The following is a 27,920-nucleotide window of genomic DNA, read 5'->3' on the forward strand; positions in this document are numbered from 1 at the left end:
TCAAGGATAGACGTTTGCTCATGCAAACCCTGATTGCCTTGATAGCATTAGCCCTTTACATCACACTCCATACCTGGCTACTAGCCACAGAGCACTGGTGCAAGGCAATGCCTACAGTTCCCATAGAACACAGACACCATCATCAACAATCCCATAATGTCACATACAACCCATAATGTTACACATGCGCACTGAGCACTTACTCTCAATTAAAGAGAGAACACAACATGAGATGTTTGCTCCTAGCTTTCTGTCTTCAAAGCTGCATTGAGGCTAAACACGCCTTTTTTTTTCCTGTTAAACAGCAATAAGGCAGGTTGAAAACATTTCTACAGCACCTTTGTTTTAATGGCTCCACATAACCTGATGAATAATGCACAATGAAATGTGTTTTGACATGTCCATCGATAAGCAAAGAGAAAACATTAATTGCAGCAGCAAGGAATAAAATTAAATGCAAATATAATACACTACATGCAAATGCATCTACATCAAGCTTTTACAAAGCTGCTGTTGTCTTGATAAAATTCTGACCATGTACTCGAACATGTTGTTTACAGAGTTCAGTAACATTTCTGCTCAGCGGAGTCTGCTTAACAAATGCAATTTCAGTTTAATGTATTTTACTGTTTCTGAATGCTAATTAGACTTTGCTTTATTAAGCAGGATGTGCTTTATTTTTTGGTTTAAGAACAGTATAATCAGAAAGAACACAGCTGATAAAAGAGGAGCTGTATTAGATGCAGAAGCTGTAAAAAAATGAGCCTACATTTGTTGTTAGGCGACATCTAGTGGCCATAGTAATGATGACAGGAGCAAAGGGAAAAGTGCGATGACGTAGTTTATAGAGACAAAGTCCACGTCAGGAGGAGGTTGTGGTGGAAACACAGGAATATGACGGAGGAGAGTAGTGTTCAATTCCCGTGTGAAAGTAGTTGTTTCTATTATCCATAACGGTTTGACAAAGTTAACCACATTGTTGTTACTGTAACCATGACAACAAAGATTGTCTAATGTTGAGGAAGTACTTATATGAACCCAAATCACCATCTTTTCCTAAACCTAACTAAGCCATGACATTTGGCATGATGTAACTATAGTAACCATGACCATGGGTTGTATCAGAGGGTTGAAAAAAAACGACCTGTATCTCGTTCAGGCTGGAGGACTGGTTGAGAATTAAAGATGTATAACGTGAACTTTACCAATCTGTAAAACACAGATTCAAGTTTAATTTGATTTTGTCTCAGATCAAGTAAATGTCACATGAAATGACAGTAAATAACAATAAACATCAGAACACATTATCCTGAGTTAAAAACAAAGAACTTTCCTCTACAGGCTGGAGACCTACTGAACAGAGTTTTAGCACCTTCACTCTGATTCACTTTCAGTTACAGGTGGCAAAGACATGAAGAACAGATAAACAGATAACAACAGTGTATTGCTGTCACCATGATTAAAAGAATATTTCCTGTTACAAGATTTTTTTATGTTTTAACACAGTTATTTTCATATTATGACAAGATGCTTTCCATGCTATATAATGTTGGTTTTTATTGTCATATTTCTCTGATTGATTTTGGAAATTATTTAATTTCAACAACATATCATTATATCTGATTACATCACAAAACATATAACTTCCATTATTACGCAAAATCAACATATCTCATGAACGCTTATTATAATCATTTGAATTGTTTTATAATAAGAAATATTAATTCATATGTTGGTAAAAAAAAAAAAAAAATCCAGTCATTGCCTAAAGCAGCCTTCTGATCAGTCCAATAATATGATGATCCACACATGTGGCGCTTTTATGTATCATTGTCATGAGCAGCTTTTATATTGTTTAGTGTGCCTATACATAATTAATGTGTGTGTATTTGGTGTCAGACTAGATTTGCAGTTGTCAGTGAAGGGGCTGAGACACAGTAGAGGTCCATGCACATGAACTGACATCTCCTCTGCTTTTTTACAGCCACACCATTCATTCATCGTGTCTCAGTCCAACCATGCAATCTAACTCAATCAAACTATATGAGCCAGGTTTCTGGCCATTGTAGACTACAGTGTCTTCTCTTTAAGCATCGACTAGAACTTCTTGTTTTAATGACAGATGGAAGTTTTGTTAGTATAACAGTATAATCTATCATGTTATAACAAGAAAGATCTCTTGATTTAAAAAGATAAAATTATATTGTGATTGAAGGGGAAAGAGTTGTAATAATTTGGTATGTAATAGTAATGAGAAAATCATTATAAAAATTAATGATGAAATAATGAAATTTAGCTTTTTATAACATGACAAAAAATGACATTTCTTGTGGAATGTTAAATTGAGAAATAGTTTTTTTTGTGATTCTGTCAGCAATACATTGTCTTAGCTTGTAATATTTTATTTTGAAATCTGTCATGCAATCATATAAACATGACGGGTGTGTATAATGAATCTGTGACAAAGTCTGATCATCTTTTAAGTGTTTTTTGAAGCAACAGCTTTATGTAAACTGACTCAACATCTTCATGACAGTTTTTGTCACCTTTAATTGCAATATTTGTTTTGTATATATATCAGTGTTTGTTTTGTAGTGCACAGCACGAACATTATGTATTTACCAGTCGTAAAGGTGTTGTGCAGTCTGTAGCTCTACCCACAATGACCCTGTGTCCTCAGGCCCTATAGTGCTACATCTCCCTGAGAGCAGATGACTATGAAGACATGTGTTAGTTAGTGCATGTGTTTATTTCTCTGTCTGTGTGATTATGCAGGAAATCAACATGACCTAAAGTGTCACTCTGCTGACTCCAGTAGGCCATCATGTTATATTCTTCCTTGTTTAAAGATGTTAACACTTGCTTACATGATCTCACCTCATCGGCAGAATTAATCACTTTCTGTAATAAAAATAACACAGAGACTAAATGTGAAAGTAAATAACTTGTTAAGACACCATCTGCAGTGCTGAGAGTGTTCCTGTTTGCTCTCAGTTATACCCCCCCTTTTCTTCACCCCCACCCAGATTCTCCTCCGCCCCACCACAAGCAGACATTAAGCAGACAAGGCAGAAGCTCTCCACTCTGCACGTGACCCCCCTGTTTAGTATTCCTGTCACGTCTGGCTGAGGGAGCGGCATTAAATTGGGATCAGGCAGATTAGAGTATAATATAGACGACTATTAAAGGCTGCAAATGAGAGCCATGGGTTAGAGCCTGAGCGGGGGCCCAGCCTCGCTTCATGCCAGCGCAATATACACTAGCCACACACATACACACAATTACATGGCCACAACAATGACGCCGTGTGAAATGAAAGTGCAAGAAAAATGTCACCTCCAGTTAACGTTCATCTTTAACCAAACAACCACAAGTACCAGGAAGCACAAAAATATATTTATTAAGATTTTAATGTGTTGAATTAGACTTTCAGAAAAATACTACACTCATCTAACTTGGGTTAGTAACGTGATTTTTTTAACCTTCATTTATCCACTCCTGATTGGCTGGGAGTGAATATACAACCAGACTGACAGACTGGCGGGCTGTCGGCCACCAAGCAGCTCCAGTTGGGGAGCTAAGTGCCTAGCTCAACAGCACCTGAACAGTGAGGAGAGGAAGGAAAAGTCCTGCCAGTATGGGGATCAAACTGATGGACTTCAGGACATAAGCCAGCTGTGGTAACAATCACCTACAGTGGCCTTGAAAGCTCATCACACGGCAACTTACAAAACAAATTCAGAAAACATCTTCATCAATTTGACAACACATCCTCAGCAAATACCCACAACACAACCAACACAACCAAATACACAAACAAACTGCAAGTAGCACGGACAACAACGTAAGTGTTTCCAGAGGACACTTAGAAGTGATGAACCCAGCTGGGACACAGTTGTTGAAGTTAAAAGCATTGAGCAACAAGTGCACATGGATTATTATTAGATTAGTATCATGCATGTATTATAATACATGTGATGGTGCGTCCCAGCCAGGGTCGTCACCTTTTTGCGTCCCGTTCAGTTGTGTTGGGAGTATTTGCAGCATGTTTGTGTTTTGGTTGTGTTGTGAGTATTTACCAAAAACCATCACATTGTAGTTTTACATCTCCTCTCTCAGGCTTTGCTCTGCAGCTCTAGTAACAGCCAATCAGAAGAGAGGCTTTGAGCCTGATCTAATTGGCTGAATGTTTTCTGAGTGATCAAGTTAAGATGTAGCATATTTCAGGTAAACACTCACCAAATCCTGCAAGGTTGGATGGTGGGTCCACATGGGCTGGGCTTGGGTCATGGCTGGGGATGGTGACTGCCTTGTTGTGACATCACAAAGTTGCAGAAGTCCTGATGGCTCATTTTCAGACACAGCTTCTGAAATGTGCATTTCTCTGTGGACTGAGGCTTTGATACTTTCACAGTATTAATATAGAACCTAGACCTGCGGTATATTTAAAAGGCATAGACATCTCACTTTATACAATATGGGACATTTAGTTGACACTATGACAGTGACACTCCTATTTCCTCATGAGCTGGTTGTGACACCAAAGAACACAAATATAGACAGTTAAATGCTGCATGACTCATTGCCAGTCACAGGTGTGAAAGTCACCTAAGGCTGCCAAGACCTGCCTGGGAAACTTGAAATTAATAACCTCTAACTGGTGAAAAAAGTCTATATCCATCAAACTTTACTAAAATAGTACCATTAGTGGAACTAAAAAATAGCTGACCCCAGCACCCCCAAGAGTCAGAGAGCAGAACACACCTTCTTCCCCACTGATCCAGCCTGGGGTCACTGACATAAATGGGCTACAAGCTGCACAGTCATTACACCTTTTGTCACTGTGCTTGTATTCATTTTCAAGAAACATAAACTCGTCAAAGTTGGAAGATTACACAATCATAGGGGCTTTAACATAACCCAGAATTAGACTCAAAAGAAAAGACATACATTTGGCTTAATTCTTTGAAAAAACCTTGCTGTATACAGCTAAAAAAAAATTGATCTTGAAATAATGCCACTAGTAACCAGCTTATAGGGTTTATATAACTTATTGCCAAGAGTCCTTATCATAATGCATTTGATAGGGACTTACTGTGTTTTTAGATGTTCCCCTGAGTCTCTTCTAAGTGAAAGATAACAAGAAGGACCGTGTGTGAGAGGATGAAATGGGCACAGTTAGAAAAATAGACTTGATGGAACAGGGAATGGGGAGAACAGTGATCCCCACTGTGAAAAACAGCTCTATGGGGCACAAATATTCAGATCCACCGAAACCTTTCATCCTCAGTCGGTCATCTGTCCAACTTCTTCTCAGACTTTATTGCCTTGTAGTTTTCTGTCATGGTGGCCATTAGGGCTGCAGCTTTCCTCCAAGAGGAAATGCTCAATAATTCTGGCAATATGGACCATTGCACGATGTATCTGGGGGATCTGCTGTGAATGACATTCCCAATAAAAGGCAGATGTTAACAATGTAGGTGACACTGTGAAGCCTAGCGCCATCACTGGACCATATCCTATCCACTTAAAGATCCTTTTTTTGAACCTTGTGCGTGTGCTCAGCGTGTCCTTTAGGGAATGTCATGGAGCTGCCACACTATTAAAAGCACAGAGAGGGAGGAGTGGAGCTCATATTATATCTTGAATTCTTCCCTCTATTGATAGTCCATTAATGTGTCTTTGCAGATGTATGGTAAGACAACAATAGACAGATTAGCACTTATTTTTTGAAGTGCATAGAAAAATGTGTAAAAGTTCTGTTCGTATGAGAGCACATGAGAGGCTCATGTAAATAATGTGACTACAGCCGACACTCACACAGGTTCAATACAGGAAAGATGGTGTGACTTCAATATCACTTGTACTAGTCAGATAATTATTATCACCCATTTTCTTTTGGCTAAATTTGTCGGTCCTCCCTGTAATTTAAGTCCAGTCTTGAAAGAAACTTAAACATTTTAAACATGTACCCGAGTTTTCCAACCAGTCCTCCAACCTGAACAACCACACAGGTCACTTTTTTCAGCTCCCTGATACGACCCATAGTCTCCTGAAATATCACTCCTACAGTGGGAGGTCCACCGGACGTTGGTTGTCATGGTTGCAATAATAAACTCACAGACTGTACTTTGTCATCATGGTTACTATAATAACGATCTTGATTTGGTTAGATTTAGGAAAAGATGGTGATTTGGGTTAAAATAAGTACTTCCTAAACATTAGATGATCTTTGTCATCATGGTTCCAAAAATAATAACAACGTGGTTAACTTTGTTAAATGGTCATGGATAATAGAAACACCCCCAACCTCCACCTGACGTGGACTTTGTCTCTCTATAAACCACGTCACTGCACTTTTCTTTTTTCTCCTGTCATATTTACTACAACCACTAGATGTCACCTAGCAACAAAACCTAACTACAGGTCATAGTAACCTGCTGCACAGACGACCTCTGGGGTCATGTTTTTCCAGGAGGACAGTCTCAAGTTTTCATATGTAGAGCTGTGATATAGAGCTGTGTTTACTGTTACTCACTTCACAAGCTCACATGCTTACAGTTACAATGCTTACATGCTGACATCAGGCAGGTATCATGGATACAGTATCACAGTATCATGTTCACCGTCTCAGATGTAGACTGACCAACATTTACATTCCTACAGTCACACTGCTAGAACTGAAATACAATTATATGCCTGTATAGATGATTTGTAACATACAGCCATGGCTCGGTGAGAGATGACAGCTGCAACCTCAACATGGAAAAACACACGAGCTACAGACAGACAGTGATGTGACCAACTCCCTCTGACTTGGACAAATGTGTCTCTGATGAGCTGATACATTTCAGATCTTTGATCAGACCAGACAGATAAAACACACCTCAGAGCTTCTGCTCTGTGGATTACAGTTCGTATTTCCTAACTGCGTCCTCAACTCAGTGCCAGAGAGCGTGTTACTTTTTCCTCACATGTTGAGGATTAAAAAGAAATAACATGAGAGCTGTGTCAACATGCTGTCAGCCATGGTCACTGAATATGAACTTGTCCTCTTGGTCTTTGACAACTTGATCCATGACTCCTCTTCTCCTCAGGCCGGAGGAAAGCAGATGGTCTGGGTAGAACATTTGTCACTGCTGTTTGTGCTGTGTTTAACTGTGTCGTTATGGCTCTGCCTGCATTTGATTCTCATGTATATTGTCTTTCATGGTCATATAGGTAACAGGTGATGTTTGACATGTAGTTTCTGTTTTAGCTCTTTAAAATAAATAACACCGGCACTGGTACACTGGTATTCTGGCACTGGTATTAACTATGTCACTGTGTGTGAATTTGTGTCAGGGCCCATGGTCATGATAATCTATTCAACACCCCAGTATTGAAAATGGTGAAATCTGTGATTTATGCTTAGTCTTTGCTTAATGCACTGATGGAAACAGGACAATGTAAATCAGTTTGTAAGTGTATTATGCAGCTTTCAAGGAAAATCCATCATAAAACCTGTGTATCTCACATTCCTGGGGCTATTTGTTGTATTCTCAAAGGTAACAGACCAAACAAAAACAATGCCTCATCATGGCAAGATAATCCAAGAGCTTCATAGCAGAAACGGAGGTGTACCGCTGCCATGCCAGAAATAAAAGGTGATCAGTATCATGTTATAAAGTGAAAAGTTTATTGTTATAAGAAGATGTTTTTCATGTCGTAACAAGATACTTTCATGACATACAAATTTGTCATGTTATAACAAGAACCTTCTTGTTATAACAACACGCTATTTATATTGTTTTAAAATGAAAGATTTTATCATATAACATAATGACTTACATTGATATAACGTGAAACCTTTCATGTCAAAATGTGATGACTTCAGACTCATGTTTGAATGAGGAAAGGAATAAATTGGCTCATTTACATAATTGGCTCATCTACTTCACGTTTGGATTGAGACATGGTGGGAATCTGCTGTTACTGAGACTTATGACACAAATGATGCCTCTCTCCTGCTGTTGTAAGGTAGACAATGAGCTACCATCTAGTTTCCATCAAAACGAGCTGTCCTCCGAGCTGGAGAATAACATGTCTTTATGTGCAGCCAGCTGTGAGCTGAGGCACAGGGACTGTCTACAAAGTGCAACACTGAAAAAATGGATACTACAAAAATATTCTTAATAATTTCTTGTTTGTATGTTGTATTAACCTGAAAATATCTTGTCAATAACTGATAATGATACTGATCCCTTTTTCTTTTTTTTTTGGCTTCCATAACAAACCATTTCAGCTTAGCAGCAGATTTTTGACGTTCGCCCTTTGAAATCAAGGCACAAATGTTTGTTTCTCCATGTGAAATGTAGTTTACTTTACAACTCTTCTTTAGGGTTGTGGAAAAGCAGTCTGGGAAATGTAGGAATTTCATTTGATGCTCCTGTTTTGGCTTGATGCATGCTTATGTTTACCATAATTACACAATCAAGAATATACTAATTAATATCAGCGACAATAAAAACTGCTGCTGTGCCTCTCTCTCTCTCCTCAGACATCCTTTGTTCCCCCTGCTGGCATTGTTGTTTGAGAAATGTGAGCAGGCCACACAGGGATCTGAATGCATCACGTCAGCCAGCTTTGATGTGGACATAGAGAACTTTGTGCACCAGCAGGAGCGAGAACACAAGCCCTTCTTCAGTGAAGATCCAGAGCTGGACAACTTGGTGAGCCTGTGTCTGTGACCAAGATCACATGGATTTCAGTTTGTTTAGGGATCACACTCATCTAAAGTGTAAAATAAGAGAAGAAAATTATATACTGTAGCTTTAGAAATGCCTTCTTGTCTGTTTGCAGCAGATCCCATCATTACTACTCCTAATCATTCCCTCCTCTTTCATGTAATCTTCCCCATTCTACCCCTACACTTTCCCTTGTACAACACCTAGCAGTAATTACAAATTAAGAGAAGGAGGATGCTGATCATGTTCCCAGAGAAAAGAGGGGGAGGAGCCGAAGCCAGACAGAGACAGAGACAAGAAAAAAAAAGTGCACTTTAGCTATTACAGTACTTGGGATGGCAGGCCGACAAGTGCTCAACAGTCAATTAACCCTGCATCTGTGTGTTTTATGAGGCACTGGGTGCAGGCATCCCTCCCAGAGGGCACTAACTCTTCCACAGAGCAGTAATGTTACACTGGGCTTGACTGGCTGCGATGGGTGCAAGAGTTACTGGTCCCTTGATTAAGCGAGCGCAGTTTAATTAGCTGATTTATCTCCTCCTTGGCCAAGCACTTTCCTGTCCATTCTGTTGACCTTGAGTGGTGACTTGGAGGGAGTGCGCCACAGTGAGCCTCACAGGGTGGAGAAAAGTCAGGCTATTGATGGTCAGATGATACAGAAGCATACTGTGTGTGAACGATTCCTGTTATTAAAAACATATCACTTACCAACACTTTCCCTCAACTGGGCTAGACTGCTTGCTAACTGCTAATTTTGACTCGACATATGAATTTCTATGAAGTCACAGTTATTTTTTCCCTCATCATTCATCATTAATATTATTGATAGATGTAAAGAAATAAATCTGGTTCCACGCTGTTTCCTAGCAACACAACTCCAATGAAATGGTCTGTTAAACACTGGTCATTTGACGGCAGTCTCATCTACCTCCTATATTACAGGAGTTCCTCTCTGCATTCATTCAAATCAATTGAAAATGTCTGAGCAGAGCAATGATTCCACTGTGACAGGGCAGGATTTTCCTCAACAGCTTCAGGGGTGTCCATCTGGAGAACGTCTATGTCTATATCTACAACAATCCCTTTAGGCCATGTTTCACTGTAGCGTCCTGATGCCTCTTCATGACCTAAACGCTGTCTGACAGTCTTTGCTTGCACCGTTTTGAGGAAAATACCGAATCCCGGCAAATAGAGGGAATTATTTGGCATGACAACAGTCAAATTAAAATTACTTATTATCACAGAATGTTATTTTTATTACTCCTGCCTGTAAGTCTTTTGCATGTATAGGCACTGAAAGCGTGGTCTTTGACAATAACCTTAAAGCTACAACAGCAGGAGGTGTACCATGATTGCCTTTCATGTACTTTTTCCTCTTTCACTTTACCTCTAAGGTTAAGTGCAATGAGTGACTCACTATTAAAAAAGTAGCTTTGCTGAATTCAAAATGGAAAGTCTAGTTTCCTGCTGTGCAAGTACTGCCTAATGTATAATTTTACATCAATACTGTGGCTTAGAAATGACAGATATTGTGACTGACTATACATATATTAGCATGAAAGTTCATCGACTGTGAAACAAAACAAAACTGCATCTTGAAAGATGTCTGTCTGAAAGCTGCCAAAAGTAGTGAGTGTACCTTTAACCTTAGATTAATTTGTTACTGTGAGCAATGAGATTTTTGGAGAACCCAGCAAAACAGATGCCATGCTAGCATTGAAAGAAAGGGGAAAATGTCGAGGGTTATGCATTAAAAGAAATGAATTGAAGAGTCAAAAACTTAAACTAGACATAACATTTTGAAAATATCATATATCATTTGTTTGAAGCCAACAAAGCCACTCCACCAGACAGACAGTGGAGAAGCTTCAAGTCTGACCTCCCAGCACTGTATATTAGAGGCTTGGTGTGTTGAGAGCGAAGGATGAAAGGATTACAGCCCCCCTGTATACTTGCAATCTATATGCATCTTTGGAATAAACACGAAAATTGAATGTCACTCCCTGCTCATCAATAAAAGAAATTGCTGCATGTCACTTCTCACCCTATAAAACTGACAGTAAACACCTCAGCTTGCTCACTTTTCCACAGCCAGACCTGACAGTCTGGTTGTGGATTTTGTTTTGCTTAATGTGGCCTGTGTGTGTTTGCGTATGTCCAGAGCTGATGTGGGTGATCATCGATGCATCTGTTTATTTAGAACAAACTGTCCAGGAACTCAGTGCCCATGTGTTTGTCTGTATTGAATGTTCTTTTTAATGAGTTTCCTGCAAAACCCCTTAAGCTTTACCAAAGACCATTTCAGCTATCCCTGGATTTTCACCCAAATTAAAATATTACTTTCTTAAACAATAGTGATTGATAAAAATAATGTTTTAAAACATACAGTATTTCATGTTTTTACATGTTTTCTATGTGTTTTGTCCTTTTAAAAGCCTTTAAAATTAACCAGGTATCATTACCAATGTCCATGTATATTGATGGAAAAATTAAAAAAAATTAAGGCTATGTAAATTTTAAGTGATTTTCCCCCAAATCTATTGAAAGCCCTTAAATTGTATTAATTCAGAATACCCTTAGAACCCCATTAAAACACCTTTATTATTTTATTTTGTTATTTAAAAAATTAATGAAGCATGTAGTGAATGTCTGAATCGGTTCTATGGTTTGTCTGTGTTTGCTTCAGATGGTAAAGGCTATTCAGGTGTTGAGGATTCACCTGTTGGAATTAGAGAAGGTCAATGAGCTCTGTAAGGATTTCTGCAACCGTTACATCACCTGCCTGAAGACCAAGATGCACAGCGACAACCTCCTCCGTAATGATCTGGGAGGACCCTATTCTCCGTCACACACCAGTCTCAGCATGCAGCAGGTCAGTCACGGACTACGTGGATTTTACAGTTTAGAGTTTATCACAAGGTAGATTTTGCTGTTGGGAGTTTTTCCCTCATAAACAGTAGTGATACCTTCTTACATTTGCTCACTAGTGTGTCTCTCTGTGATCCCCCAGGAACTAATTCAGACCTCCTCTCCATCCATGACCTCTGTCTCCAGCTCTGTTAACCCTTCAGGGATTGTGGTGCCCGCCGGGGGTCTGCAACAGGGCAATGTCGCCATGACTACCATCAACTCTCAAGTGGTTTCGGGTGAGCATGAGACATGAGCATGAGACACACATGAAAACACACACAATGAAACATACACATACACTGTCTTGTACTGGTTTTATAGTGCAATGTAATATAAAAATATAAAATATAAAAAAATAAACTAAAAGTTTGACATCCAAGATACTTGGATTAGTTCAGGCTGTTCTGGCCAGACAAGCACACAACAGACCATGGAGCTTCCACATTAAAAGGCATATTATGGTTTTTCAAGTTTTCATGGTCACATTTTCTTTCACAGTGCTCCTATTTTGTAACTCTCCTGTATTACAGGTATGTGGGAATATATTGTGTCTAAAACCTCTGAACCCTTAGTTTTTAAGATTTAGTAATTGCATTTCCAGCCCTAAAATATTGTACTTCAAAAAACAGAATTTTGCTTGTCTGAATGTAAGGTAGCAGGCTAATAGTATGACGGGAAATAGTAGAGATTGATGCTGAAAAACACAAAATAAGAATGTAGGAATTACATACACCAGAGGATAAATGGTAACTACCAGTTAGTAATGTACAGACTGTCTACTCTTCTTACGTTTCCCTTAACTGACAGTTCAACATGATGTTCTCCCTCTGGCTCTAAAGTGGTTTTGTTCGTACCTCACCTATAGAAGTTTGTATGTCATCAATAAAGGGCCCCCTCTCTACCTAGTCCCTGGTCTGTGGTGTTCCCCAAGGATCTGTTTTGTGGCCACTTTTGTTTTTTATACATATCATATCATATTTTATATCATATCATATATTGGATCATATTTTAACGAGATTTGACTTTAAATTCCCCCTCTATTGCTTTGACACATAGCTCAACGTCCCTGTTAGACTTGGTGATGTTGGGCGGCCCAGTAGTCGAGTGGTTAGGGCACGTACCATGTTGAGCGCAAGACGCTCTTAGCAGGCAGTCACCAGTTCGACTCTTGACCGGTCCGACTCTTTCCTGCATGTCATTCCCCTCTCTCTACCCCCTTTCCTGTCAGTCTCCACTAAGCTATAATAAAGGCATAAAAAGCCCCCCCAAAATAAAAATTTAAAAATTTAAAAAAAAAAGACTTGGTGATGTTAAAGTAACCCAGATCTTCTCACTTCTAGCTGAAATTAAAGTCATGTTTTGGTTTTCTGATTTTTGCAGTTGCACTTTGCCACTGTGTTATGTAAATAAACTATTATTGTAATTAGTGATAATATTCTTCAGAGGACTTGCGTGGCAGTTAAATTACATTTGACACCAAAGTACTATACAGATCATCCCAGTCACAAAAAACTTGCACATGAGGCAAGAACCATTTAAAGAAATGTTGTAGTTTGATACTAAGTAGCATCAGATATTATTTATCAGGATTTTTCACTGATGATCCATATTGTATGATAAAGTACTGTATACGCTGCACATTATCCAGAATGGTGTTAGCTTGTTGTTTACAACCATATCACTCAGCCCAAGCACATGCAATACACAGCTTTCTGAAATGAACCATTTACCTGCTATTATATTCAATTGAATTTGAATCTTTGTCACAGCTATAGTGGCTGATTTTTGTGTACATGTGTATCAGAGAGCCATGGTATGTATCCTTCACACAGTGCTTGGCTGATAGGTTCTTATAATGTCAAGCCTCCACAGTGAAATGTTAATCCTGCCCTCTGGAAATCCCTTTTAACCCAAAATAAATCAATGTCTCTGCCTTTGATCACTACACACTGAAGAGCTCAAACAGACTGTGATAAGAGTGTCTTGATCAAGGCTAATTAAGCGAGCATCAAAAACACTCTTGCTTCTCTTTTTTCTGGGTTAAAGAATACTAATGCACCTTGAATTTAATCATTCTGGTCTCTTGTTTGCCTTGTTTTTGTTTGCGGGGCTGACAAGAAGTTAATAAGGCTCTGGTGGTAGTGCGGGATGTGGCTGTCAGTAGCTGCTGAAGCCACTTGATACTCATGTCGGCAAATTATCCCCTCAGGTGGGACCCTGTACCAGCCGGTTGCCATGGTGACATCACAAGGGCAAGTGTTAACGCAGGCGCTGCCGCCAGGAACCATCCAGATCCAGAACTCACAGGTAAAGCCGCTGGGCTGGTGATGCTTTGGCCAGCACATTCGCTCCCTCCCTGTGCACTCACCACCCACTGTCTCAATTTGCTGTTATTAAACGGGCCTCTTTACATCTCACAGAACCCCCCCGGGCGCCTTTTTCTTTTTCTCCGTCTGAACACAAGCCCCCCGCTGAGACACAAAATGGAAATTGTTTATTCCCATGATGTTTAGGGCACTTATATGATCCTGTCAGGTACGACGGCAGATGACAGTCATTTACTTTGTCACTTAACGCTAACTTCATTCATCAAATATTTTTGATGATGCAATTTACACAGATGGAAGAAATAAAAATCAAAGTTTCGACAGAACATTCTCCATCCAACATATTGTAGCTTATTTTTCAACAACCAACAGAGTTGGTCTTTGTAACATGCCACACACTTCTAGATGTGAAAAGAAAGAGAGTAAAGTATTGTGGAATGATTTTAGACTTGAAATATTATGACTACAAATGTTTTATCTCCTTTTAACGAGAAGGTTTAGAACAGCCAACCTCACATTAATGCCTGGAATTGGATTTTTTATGATGGAGGACACATTTGTGGTTTTAATATTACCTTTCATTCTAGTTCAACTTTCAGACTCACAGTATCTTTTCTGTTAAAGTGTGAGGTCGTTGTGAAGATGAATAAACCTCATACCCATTATTATTACCCATCTATCTATCTATCTATCTATCTATCTATCTATCTATTGATAGCTAATAATACTTAAGCCTTAAGTCAGATTCAGGGCCCTATTTTATAGAGTTGTACAGTACATTTTCAATGCTTTTTTACAAACTCATTCACTGTGGTTTATCTTTCTACGACAAGCTGGTCTGATGCTTGTTTTCTTTAGTCCAGCTCCATCTTAAACATATCACACAGTGAATTTAAACCAGGCATCACCACAGCTGAATGAGGAATATAATCATAACATATTTATTTATTCGTAACATATACTTTCATTCAAATTAATTGTTCATTTTGTAACTTACTACCTGTCCTGTTTGCTGCCTTAATGCTTTCCAAGGGAAGTGCTCATCCATCAGAAAGCTACTTCTGTTTTTCTTAAAGGTTAATCTAGATAGGAGAGGACTGCTGGCATCCAGAACCTTTATGACTTTCCTTTTGTTGCACACAGACCCTTTCCTGTTGGGAAAGAGTACTGAGAGTATGAGAGCCTCCTCTAAAAGTAGAGAGCATCAGGCACTTGAGCCCTTGTTAGGTCTGTTCACAGGACGCAAGATCTTTCCAGAGTCACAATGTCTTTGTTTTGCTTCGTACGGAAGCACAAGGGATCCGACCTGGATAATTGGTGCTGACTCATTATGAGGTAGTCACAACACAGGACTGAGACTCCACACTGAAAGCAAAATAACAGACCAACAAATATGGAGCAGACAAAATATACTGTGTGAAAGTGTATTGAACATAAAACAGTGTCTGGCATAAGCAGTAGCAGTGGCCATGTGTTTATTATACAGTAGTTACTACTGTATAACTCACTGATGGAAACGTTCAGAGATAAATGTGATCAGCTATTTTTGTTTTGTTGACTGTAAACACAGAGGGCCAGTAAAGTGTGCATAATGTGCAACAGTCTGATTTACTTGGATCAAACGCTCTTTAGTTAGATTGGCAATGCACTATTAATATATGCAACAGAAGATAATGAATTTGTTGAAATTGATTTTCCCTTTAAATTGAATTCTGCTCTTCAGAGTGGGAGTCTGCTGATATTTGGCAGAAAATTAACTGATAACTAGTGTTTGAACCACAAAAGAAACAGAACTGGAATTCAGAATTACATTTACTTGAAATTTAAATTTAATTTTTAGGATTCAATTTTACAGTCACTGATTTAAAAAAAAACCATTTCAAACATCCATGTCTGAGACAAACTCCAGGCTAGGGAGATGTAACGTATCACTGGTGAGGCCAGTATTAGTCTGGCCTTGGCACATGCCTATAGATATGAATAAAAAGTAGGAGCAGAGCTCCATGTGCAGCAGTCCTGGCCTGGAGAGCGGCTCAGTTTCAGGCAGGTAATTCTGTGCTTGACAGTTAGAGGGGACCTCGGTGAATTGCGGTGACCCAGTGTTACATGTGGGCTGGGAACTGAACACAGCCCCGCCACTACTTTGCCTACAAGCCCGGAGTAATCACACTCTCGAGCCCGGTGCCACCAATTAATCCAACCCTGCTTTCCCCCAGAATACACATGCTCCCGGGGCTGAGGGGGGATAAGAGGAGGGTTAACCACGTGACACCCAGCTGCAACTGTAATGAGTCTTGTTTTGTGTGGAGAGTACTGGTGGTGGTGGGGGTGGGGGGAGGTGGGGTGGGGGGGTGAGGGGGGGTTGTCCTTTATTTATTGCATCTTTTTTTATTGCAGCATTTTGTCCTGCGTGATTATATACATGAAATTTTCATAAACATTTTATCTTTGACAAATGGGCACAGGTGGTGGTACTGCCTGGTGCAATGACAAAGACAGATTTCAATGATTGCTTCATATTATACGTTTATATTATAGATTACATATTTATGAATATGCAGGCATTAAAAGACACTGTGCAGATGTGTGTATGCACATTTTTATATAGTGTGCATTTTTTATGTATGAAGTATAGCTCTTTGCAGATAGTGTCAAACAGGGTTTGCTAATGGCTGCTATTTAGGGTCCATTGTGTTTCGTATTATCTGCCTCAGAGCCCACATACACTTTTATCTCTACAATGAAATGAACACACACATATTGTACACACAGACACACACACAGGTCTCAGGTCTTTTATTTTTCACTTAAGAGAACATCGTCTGTCTTGTCTTATATGCTTTCTCTGGGGACTTAACCTTTAACCCTAACTAACACAGGCTTAACCTCAGCCCTTGCCCTAAGGTTAACCTAAGTCTAACCTAAGACTTATCCTAAAATTAAATGAAAAGGAGTTTAGCACATGCACAAGATACATGGGCTGTACTGCTCAAAGCTGTGTTCTGCTTCTTGTTGCTTGGATGTTTGAGCTTCACTGTGTAGAATGATGTATGTGCAGAGTTTGACACTGTAAGGCTGTTTTCACATATCAGACACAAATGATGACTATTTTTATGTCTTAAAACATGTCTGGAGGGGATCTTTAAGAAGATCACAGAAACTGGCATGAGGCTGGTGAAATTCTATATATTCTATATCTTTCTAGTTTTCAACAAATCCTGTTAAAAAAAAAAAACAGCTAAACCACTGTTTCCTCAAACAGGAGCAAATAGTTCATGTGCTGGAGATTATTTTCAGTGTTGGATTAAACCACATTTGATGACCTAGTGAGTATATCTGGCAGCAGGATGGTGTATGTGGGGCTCAGTCACAACAGAGTGTGTGTTCATGGTAATGAAGGAAACATGTCACCCAGTGCAACAGTGTGGCTGCTGATGTATTTTTAATAGTTTTAAGACAAACAGTGGAGCAGTCTTGGATTAATACACGATACTTGTTATTTGTAATTGTAGTTAGTTTAGGTCTATATATGGGATTTGTTGACAGTTAGAAAAATATAGAACATCACCGGACTTATCCTTTACTAAACCTGTGCAGCCTTGCTTTACCTTTACCTGACAAATATCCCAGAACATCCAAGTTTTTGGACCTCAGTAAAGTTTCGGGAAAAGTCAGTCCTCACAAGTAGCCACACACACACACACACACACACACACACACACACACATATCCATATGTACACCGCAGGCTGTCAAAGACTGTCAATACCCTGAGATCATCTTGTCCTTCAGAACCCGCACTCCAAACAATAACATCTGAATAATGATTTCTCACTCAACACACAGGCAGGCTTAGGTCAATTCGAATGAAAAGCTGAGTTAAACACAGCCACACTTTGTACCAACTCCTCTGTAATTCAGCAGCAAACTGTGGAGTCCAAACTTCTGACCAAAGGCTCGCCTGACCCTCCAGTCTTAAAACTCGCTGAAGCACCAAACACACGGCTGACCCTCTTGTGTTTCCGCATAGTCAAGGGTGCTTTTTTATATTTTAAGTATTGTTACTCAAACTCAGTTACCATGGTGACACTTGAGGAGGTGTTTCTGGCCTTGCCACAGGAAAGAAAAAAAAAAGAAAAGATAGGTAATTGGTAGTCTCCCTTTGTTTCCGTGGCAACAATAACTAAGCTCAACCATCCGCTCCTTTTTGGTTTGTATTTTCTTCCTCTTCTCTTCCTGGTCTCTGTTGTAAAGGTAAACGTGGACCTGTCGTCCCTGTTGGACAGTGAAGACAAGAAGTCCAAGAATAAGAGGGGGGTCCTGCCCAAACACGCCACCAACATCATGCGGTCCTGGCTCTTTCAGCATCTCATGGTGAAGCTCAGTGTGTGTGTGTGTGTGTGTGTGTGTGTGTGTGTGTGTGTGTGTGTGAGCTTGTTTTACTAGCTGGGTCTGAAAACTGGGAGCTCTCTATGCTTGTGGGGACTGTGGTGCATTGTGGGGACCAAAATGCTGGACCCCATAAATTTAAAGTGGTGTTTAGGGTGGAAGATTTGGTTTTTGTGTTCGGGTTAGAATTAGATTTGGGTTAGGGTTGGGGTAAGGTTTGAGCTTAGGCATTTAGTTATGATGGTTAACAGAAGGGTTAGAGGCTTGGGAATGCATTAAGTCATTGGCAGGTCCCCAGAAAGATAACTCTAGAAGCGTGTGTGTGTACGTGGAAGTGTTATGAGGTGGTAGTTATGAAGAAAACAATAACAGATGAGACACATATGAGGGGGTTAAGTGGTTGAACAAGGAGGTTCACTGTTTGTTGGGAGAGTAGGAAAAGTCAGTGTTCAGCATGAGCAGTCAGAATCAGAAAGGGAGCGGCACACAAATGCTATTAATTACAGAAAACTGATTGAAAACTGAGGTGTGGTCTCTTGCTTCTTTCAGCACCCGTACCCAACAGAAGATGAGAAAAGGCAGATTGCTGCACAAACAAGTCTAACTCTTTTGCAAGTGAACAACTGGTAAGATGCTGAATGTCAGTCTCATCATGACCATTAAATCCTCATATGCACTTGTAGACAGAAAGACATCACTTCTTATTATTGTGATAGAAATATGAGTGGACTTGAATACACTGGCACCCCTCAGCTCATTGTTGACACTGTGGCACCATCTGCTGGTCAAATATCTCTAGTACATCAGAGACCAAACTGCCTACAGGTTGTTTTGTTTTTTATTTTTTAGAAATGAAATAATTGAGTATTCTTTTGGATTTAGGTTGAAAGAGCAGAATTTGTTACTTTGTAATGAAAACTTTGATGGTAATAATGTGATGATAATGTGGATGGTAAATTTTGCGTTATATCTGTGGTGATCTATAATTCACATGACTGTTCAATGGTCCTTAATGGATGACCTTTTATTAATGCTCACAATGGTCGTAACAACGCTGTGTGTGCATTCTTAAAGACAGGAAGTCTTTTGCATTCACTCCTCCTCTAGGGTTGTGTCCTATTCTAACATTTTCTCACCCACAAAGCCTTTTAATGATGATGATCATCTATAATAATCTATAATCTAGGTTCATCAATGCTCGTCGGCGCATCCTCCAGCCGATGCTGGACGCCAGCAACCCAGACCCAGCTCCTAAAGCAAAGAAGATGAAGTCCCAGCACCGTCCCACGCAGCGTTTCTGGCCTGACTCCATTGTGGCTGGAGTTCTGCAGACGCACAGATCTCAAACAGGAAACAACTCAGACAGTATGACAACATGAAAACTTCCCTATTTTTTGTTGTTTTTTATTTTTTTATTTTGTGTGTTTAAATCTTAACCACTAGGTGACACTGTTGACACATCGTTGTTTTTTATGTGAGAAGATGTGAAGGCAAAGTCAAGAACAAAGAGCATCAAATTACTGAAAGAAAAAAAAAAGCAGCAATTGTCACACAGGAATCATAAGTTGAAAATGAGCATGTATTTAAAACTGTGTGGACTCCAGCTCTCTCGAGTTAGAAAAAGAAATGCTGATAAATACCGTCACCCATGGCAACTGTCTAGTTTTTCATGTCAAGGCTCAGAGTAGATTATAGATTTTAGTTGCTGGGTGTAATGTATTGTCTACCATCTCTGTACTGCAGCTGTTGCAGGTGAAGACAGAGCAATGTGGAGAATCAAAGCGACAAACAGCTTCACTCTCATAAGTTTAACTGAACCACTTCACGAACATATTTGTGTTAAACTCTAAATTAAAGCTCTGCTTTGAGGTAATAATAAACTGCGTCATTCATAGTTGTTTAATGCACAAATTTACATATCTTTATATGATATAATATCAATAATTGTGGACCTCCAAAGAAACTTTTAGTGCAATTACACACATTTACAATAATACATTTTCCAACTGAAGTGATTTGAGTCATCCCATTTTTATTTAGACACATTTGGGTACACTTCCATGTGCACAGTATTTCTACTGTCCTGTGATCATGATTGCTTGAGTTGAGTTTATAACTGTTTGCCACCTCCTCTGTTTTCCTGCCTTCCCTCAGACCCGCTGAGCATGGACAGCCTCCAGTCACTTTCCTCAGACTCAGCCACCCTGGCCATGCAGCAAGCCATGCTGGGAGCCGACGACTCCATGGACGGCACCGAGGAGGACGAGGAGGAGGAAGAGGAAGAGGAAGAGGAGGAAGAGGAGGAAGGGATGGAGGAGGAGGAGGACGGGGAGGAGGAAAACGACAGGGGGAGGCAAATGTCCAGCACAGGAGGGGGAAGGAGAGATCTGAGCATGGAGCACAGGGAGGAACTGGAGTAGTGGAACAGGGGAAAAGACTGAACGAACTTTGACCACACTTGTCCACTTAGATAACGGCCTCATTCAAACTCAAACTAGATGGCTCTGATGTTAAGTGACTCTTTGGAGCATTTAAGGGCATATTAGGTTTTCTCCTCATTCATCAGAGACTCTCCTGCAGAGCCTAATCAGACTCAATGACCATCACGATCATGATTATAGAGAATGACTATTAGTTTAATGATGAATATGTGTTGTTCCATTTTACGACAGTATGTTCTCATGCAGTGAGCTCCCAAAATATTTGGATAGTAGCACTTTTTTTTTTTTATGTTATAGCTCAGTGGCCCAACTTAAGAAAACACATGTAAACAGGCAAAACACAAACAAATTCAGACATCTTCATCAATTTGACAACACATGTGTTGCAAATACTCATAACATACTCAATGACAGTGTTGCCAAGCAAAACAAAAAATAGATGAGCTGGGACGCATGTGTTGTTCAATGATTTGTGAGTTTGAAGTTAAAAGCATTGAACAACAAGTGCATGGATGTTTATAATATTTGCATTATAATACATCCATGCAAGTTTGTCCCACCCAGGTTCTACTTTTTTGTGTCCCCTAACAACACTTCCATTGTGTTGGTGAATATTTGCAGCACACGTGTTGTCAAATTGATGTTTTCTGAATTTGCTTGTGTCTTGTCTATTTCCATGTGTTTCCTAAGTTGCAGTGTGTGGAGCTCTCAGGGCCACCATAGTTATTTCTGGAGAGAAATGGCACAGAAACTAATAGGTTGAATAGATTACTGTCAGTTTTAAATTGAAGACATTTTACTGTCACAGCTTAAAAAAGAGAGCAATGACATTTTCAGTCTGTTTTTAATTCATGATACAGTGAACTGAAAATGCTGGATAGGAAAATGAGGAGTCTGAAATAGCTGCACACACACACAAAAAAAAAAAATCATTGCACAGTAATAATTGCTGACTGAATGTGTAAACAACACTCAACTGAATGTTATCTGACCAGAATGTCTGACCAGAATTGGCGCCATAAAATGAGTCACAAAAAAGGGCTGCAGCATTTTTAAACTGTTCATTTTAATACAAGTGAAAGTATATTTTCAACAGCCCACAATTTAACTTTGCAGTTCATGTGTCATTTCACCTCCTAAAATAAATGTGAGACACAAAAAGAAATTAAAAAGAAAAAAAAGTGTAATGCTGTGCAAATATAATATCAGCATCCACTGCTGGGACATCATTCACGCCGTCTAACTGACTCATATGTTCTCAGGTTGAGCAACACTCATACGATGTGTTTCTTCCTCATGAGGGAAACACCTCACTGCTGCAGCCAGTCTCTTTTGAGCATGACTTTTGAAACAATCTTTATTTTTTTTTCTTCTACCACGAGCAAAAGAAAAAAAGAAAAAAAGAAACCTGTAGTAAACCAGTGTATACTGACTGCACATATAGTATGTATATTGGATTTTTCATATGTTTGCATTCTGGTGTTGAAGGTTTGCATATTTATTCTGTTTTTTTTTTTTTTTGTGTGTGGCCTCAGAGGGGAGCTACAGGAACAACGTGACGCTGCTTCTGCGTACCTTTGTAGGTTTTGGCTGTTGAAGTAGCCGGTGGGCCGTGCACATACTTGACTTCAACCATCAACTCTTAGCATTGCTTGTGTATTTTTGCGACCCCTCTGTCACAAAATAAAAGCATGACAAGCCTCACCAGTTGCAACAGACTGTCTCGCCCACATCTCAGCATCAGGAGAGATCACACACAAAGATGGCCAGCGACTTTGGAACCCCTGACCGACAGAGCCGGTGTCATTTACTGACAAACGTTTTCAAGGAAGAAGACAATTTTGAGGAAAATGAGAAAGAGAGATGAAAAGGAAAAAAAAAACTCAGTAGTAACATCTCTTTCAATTTTATGTGAAGGATTTTGAAGAAACTGTGAAACAGTTTCAGCTGTTTTGTACTAAAACACACAAATGAAGTCACTCGTTTCTAATGTGAAGACGTCTAGGAAAAGAAAAACATGTTATATTGAATGTGCTGATTGTTCATTGTGAAGTATGTTGCTCATTAATATTCTTTTCTCAATTGCTTTTTTTTTTTTTAAATGGATCTTCCAGAGCAAGTGTCAGACAATAGGAAATATTTCTATTTCATTTGTACACTTTGTTGTCATAATCTATTGTGTTTCAATAGACCAATTTTAATAATTAAACATATAAAGGTACTGATTTTGACTTGGTGATCTGAACGTTCTGCATATGTTTAGGTTGAACAAACATCTAGACCAGTGGTTCCAAACCTTTTCCAACTCACCGCCCACTTAAGAATCTCAGAAATGTTGGCGGCCCACATCCAAACCCATAACAATACAGAAGCCAAATAATGCCTTCTTTTAATTAATTTTACCATCAAACATTCAGGATTGAACTGAAAGCAGGGGAGGATCAATTTGTCCTTTTTTGTTCGACGTGGGGAGATCACTTGTCGATTCACAATCTGTCGCTTGAATATCCTGCTCACTGCTCTTGCTTTGCCCAGCATCACAATTTAAAGATCATCCTCATGTTTGGTGTCTTCAGACCTTTGTCATGATTGTCATACAACCATGATCTTAAATAGATAATGCGTCACCCATCTTGTGGGCCCAGGTGTGTGACAGTTAACCTCTCGTGGGTCTTTCAATCATTGACAGGGATTTGTGTATACCCTATCATGTTACATTGCACAAACACACACACATATATGTATGTATATATATATATATATATATATATATATATATATATACACACATATATGCGTGTGTGTGTGTGTGTGTGTGTGTGTATATATATATACACACACACACACACACACACACACACACAAACACAAGTGAGACATCACAATATATAATCAAATCTACTGACAAAAGCCTACTGAAAGAAAACATTGGCTTTGTAGCTTTCATGAGTCATTCAAAGTATGTAATCATATGAACTATTGGTATCTTGAATGTGCCGTAGATAGCTCTATAATGTCCCTGCAAATCTTATCAAACCATAATTTAAAACATTTTTAAAACTTTCATTTTGAAACATTTTCTTTCACATTACGCTACATCTTTTCACTATAATTGTATGGTTTTGATGGCCCACTTGCAATACCTTCACAGCCCACCAGTGGGCCCCTGGGAACCACTGATCTAAGCCCATTAATCCACAAACAGCCAGCAGGCAGTTTGATTCATGAGAACATTTAGCGAAAAAGTCACCAAACACAAGAAAATTAACACAAGTGGTTTTCTCCGCAACACATACTAAGCCAGTGTCTCAACAGAGCAACACTACAGTGTGTGTGTGTGTGTGTGTGTGTGTGTGTGAGTGTGACAGTTGTGATCCCTCTCAGGGCCCTGCTTTATTGTAACATGTTTCCAGATTACAGAGTTAGCAGTCTAAATATTGGTTTAACATCCCACATTTTCCTGTCACATGGGTAGTCTCCCACCCACTGGTTCTTGCTCTATCCTGTGATTTAACTTGCTGGAAGACGCCCACCCAAAAGCTCTCCCACCTTTTTCAGCCAACTACCACAAAAGAACCCAACAGAGCATTTGACCATGGGGTTTCAACTTTTCAAATGTGGATTCTGCTCCCTCAGAATAAATGTTAATCACTGTTGTGGGTGTTTGCTGCACAAGCCTCATTGTACTGTTTTCACACGGCTTGTACGCTTGTATGTAATTGCATCCTTGCATTGTTTTCTCACCTCTCCCTCTCTTAAAAAGGTCAACCTTTATCTGCAGAAACACTTATTAAATATATGTTAACATGTACTTCTGCTACTTTTCTCCTGCTTCAGCCACTTTTTTTCTGGTTGGAGGAATTTGAATCGCAGTGGCCCTGAAGGGCTTCAAAATAATATAGTTGTGTATTAGGCTTAGGTGATTAGGCACTTAGGCACAGCTCAGAAATTCTCATACTTGGGAAGGAAATCACCCGTATTTACAAAAGTGGTCTAATAAAAAACTTGTCTGATACTATGGGCATCCCAACATTTCTACTATAATTATTCCACACAGGACTTTCTGTACTGCAGATCAGATGGGTCCCATCTGAACAGTAAAACAGCAGTTGGAGAGAATAGGATAAAATGTAAATGTATTCTATCCCATACAGTAGCAAAGGTAGGTATTTTAATCATGAGGTGGCATTAGCTACAGCAGGAAGTCTGGCCATAAATCATTTACCATTGTATTTTTTTATACATACATTATACAGAGTCAGGGTGTTGCTATATACTGTGATTCACTTCAGGCCAGTCGGGTTCAAGGTTCAATGAATACAACACTTTATAATGCAAGGATAGTCAGCCACAGTAATTCTTTTCACATCTATGTGTGAAAATGTAACATATGGTAAATGATGGTGACCCTTTTTTATTGGTTACACACAGGTTCAAAGGTCACCAGTCAATCAAAGACATCATCACTGGGAGAGAAAGAAATTCCCCCTCATTTATGTGTTGACGCCAAAGCTGAGACCACCAAAAAAAAAAAACAAAAAAAAAACCACATTCAAACTCATCCAGGAAAAAAAAGTTGATTTTGGCTCAACTTTTGTCACAGCACAGTGTAACATCATTCAGCTGTGTTGTGTTCGCAGAGTGTTATAGACGTGTGTGATGTCAGATAAGCCTTCAAACTCAAGGATCTACCAATTCAACTTCCTGAAGAGTCATATCTCATCATGTCACTGGTACCTGAAACAACATGGCGTCACCCAAGCAGCCCCTTCCATTTTCTTTTAGAGCAGGGCTGACCGTCCACTAACAAAGACAAACAGAGTCCCACAATGGCAAGAAAACGTGAGTGTCTGCATTTCTGTATAAATTTGTCTTAGAACATGGTCAGATCTTCATCTAAGTTACAATGAATAACAAACACAATCTTAATTTAATTGCTAGAACACAAATCATTGTGTTGTTCTTGTCATTTATTGAAGACATCTTTCAAACATTCACAGTATATTAGGCTTTAAAGCTTTAAAGAAAAGAAAAAAAATTAACCCCCACCCCAGTGTACCCCCTAAATACTGTATCAATGAATAAAAGTTTGGCCAATTACATTTAAAAAAAGCTAACTGGGGTCCGAGCAATGAAACCAGACTGGGGGTGTGGGTTAGAGCCATAAAAAAACTTCAACATTATGCTGTTTGCTGTTCACACTAAAGACCGTCTCTGAAAATCAAGTTTTTAACCCTGTTAACATGTCCATATGATATGTTTCACATAATACATGCCAAATCATGAGCAAAATAAGCAGTCAACGCCATGACCGCACATTTCCATCTTGTACTGCAGTGAACCAATGACAGTCTCATGAATACGGATTCAGACACCTAGGGTTTCATACGTAACATAACTAAGGAACCAATCCTGTCAACTTTCTGAGACGAGGGGAGGGCAAAATAAAACCTTGTCGGTAAAAAGAGCTAGAGCTTGCATTAACACAACCACTAACACTGTGTCAGCCACTGCCAGTTACAAGCTAACAAACAACATAAATTAATAACTATGCTTACCATTGTGATGCGTCTTCTGGTCGCCGATTTTGGTCACAATGAACTGTTCAAAAACTCCTTAGTCTGGGTCTGACTGAGGCTCAAACATGTGACAGAGTCTCTCTGACGTTTCCTCCACTAATCACATTGATACATATGTCATCTGTCAACCTAGCACAAGCAGCAGTGGTGGGTGCAAAAGACCTGGTACAGATTTCTCAATGAGGAAGTAAGTATAGCTGACCTTAAAGCACCAGTTTTTGATTTTTTTTCTCCTTTTATGTCGGAAAACGATCACTGTGCTAAAACCCCAAGAATCTGGATATATACTTATTAGGTTCTTGCAAGAATCTGGAGCATATCTGGAGAATTTTTTGATATGGCATCTTGAACAGTGCTGTAACTGGATCATATCCATTCCAGATTTCGTCACACAGTATATGAGTTTGAAATATTTGGGCAACTACATCTCTGGATTTTGATTTGTTCAGGAAGAACACAGTGCTATATATATTGTAAAAAGGCTACTCTACCAACATTAAAACAGTTGTAGTTAATGTTAGGCAACTAAAACCATATGGTTCAGATTTGTATCTATCGCAGTAGCATAAGAGTTTGTTGGTCATGAAATGTAAACTGTAGATTTTTTTAAAGCATTTGAACAAACAAATGCTGCCATTTTTCTGTGATCAGACCCAAGAAGCCATCAGTAACACTGATAAACCTGTAGACATACTGAACTTCTCCTTAATTTGTACCATTAATTATAATTACATTGCATTCCATGCACTAGCCAAACGCTAAAAGCAAAACCTAGTGTTTTCAAAACCTGAGACACCACAGTGCAGTTCTTCCCATTCAGTCTTGTATGTGCAGATCGAGTCAGTCAAATGAGGTTTTATTTCAGTTTTTCTCTCAGACAAGAGGGTCAGAAACATGCTGTACAGTATAGTATTTAGTGGCAGTGCAGGGACTGGAGTGAAGTAAAAATAGGTTCAGAATGACAGAGGCTGAAAAAGCCACTGGCGATGGTTCACTTGTTTGAAGTGGGCCACAGCCACTGTGCCTGGATCCTGCATGGATACACCAGAGAAACACACACATGTATATACACACCCAAAAACTGCATGGCCTAGTGTTGGGTACTGGAGGTCTGCTGCAGCCAGTACCATCTGGGAGACTACATGATCCCAGATGCCTTCTCTGTAATTAGAGCCAGACCCAGCTTGGCCTGGTCCAGCCCAGATCCAACCTCTCATTTAACCAGGTCCTCCCTGAATACTTAAGGAGCTTTCCAATACTGTGCAGGCCTTTACAGGAACTCTTTGGATCTGGAACATATTCTATAATAGTATCACCAGAGAAAGCTGGAAGACTTAAGGTAAGGTGCATGTAGCTTTCATCATGTGTTGAAACTATCTACCTGGGATAATGTGATTGAATTCGAACACCAAGTCACCACTCTAGTGGTTTTTTTTTTTTATTACTGTAGATTTATAGGCATTTCTGCTTTATTATATCACATGTAGCAAAGACTGACAGGGAAGATAAGATAGAGGAAGGTGAGCAGTGACATGTGACAAAGGTCATG

At 39.4% G+C, this 27,920-nt stretch overlaps 1 protein-coding gene across 1 annotated transcript in view; it reads left to right on the top strand.

The window, feature by feature from the left end:
• pknox2 (pbx/knotted 1 homeobox 2) overlaps positions 1-27,920 on the top strand; it is a 100,967-nt gene that overhangs the window by 66,218 nt on the left and 6,829 nt on the right. The window contains exons 5-13 of the mRNA XM_071461613.1: positions 8,540-8,711; positions 11,413-11,598; positions 11,737-11,872; positions 13,846-13,943; positions 18,217-18,336; positions 18,901-18,977; positions 19,538-19,716; positions 20,506-20,770; positions 27,545-27,710. Of these exons, the coding sequence (XP_071317714.1) occupies positions 8,540-8,711; positions 11,413-11,598; positions 11,737-11,872; positions 13,846-13,943; positions 18,217-18,336; positions 18,901-18,977; positions 19,538-19,716; positions 20,506-20,770; positions 27,545-27,710 (1,399 nt within the window). The remainder of the gene's footprint in view (positions 1-8,539; positions 8,712-11,412; positions 11,599-11,736; positions 11,873-13,845; positions 13,944-18,216; positions 18,337-18,900; positions 18,978-19,537; positions 19,717-20,505; positions 20,771-27,544; positions 27,711-27,920) is intronic.

This window comes from Trachinotus anak, unplaced genomic scaffold (genome assembly GCF_046630095.1).
Source record: "Trachinotus anak isolate AG129_WGS33_773 ecotype Australia unplaced genomic scaffold, CSIRO_AGI_Tana_v1 ptg000024l, whole genome shotgun sequence".
Taxonomy (NCBI): Eukaryota; Metazoa; Chordata; class Actinopteri; order Carangiformes; family Carangidae; genus Trachinotus; species Trachinotus anak.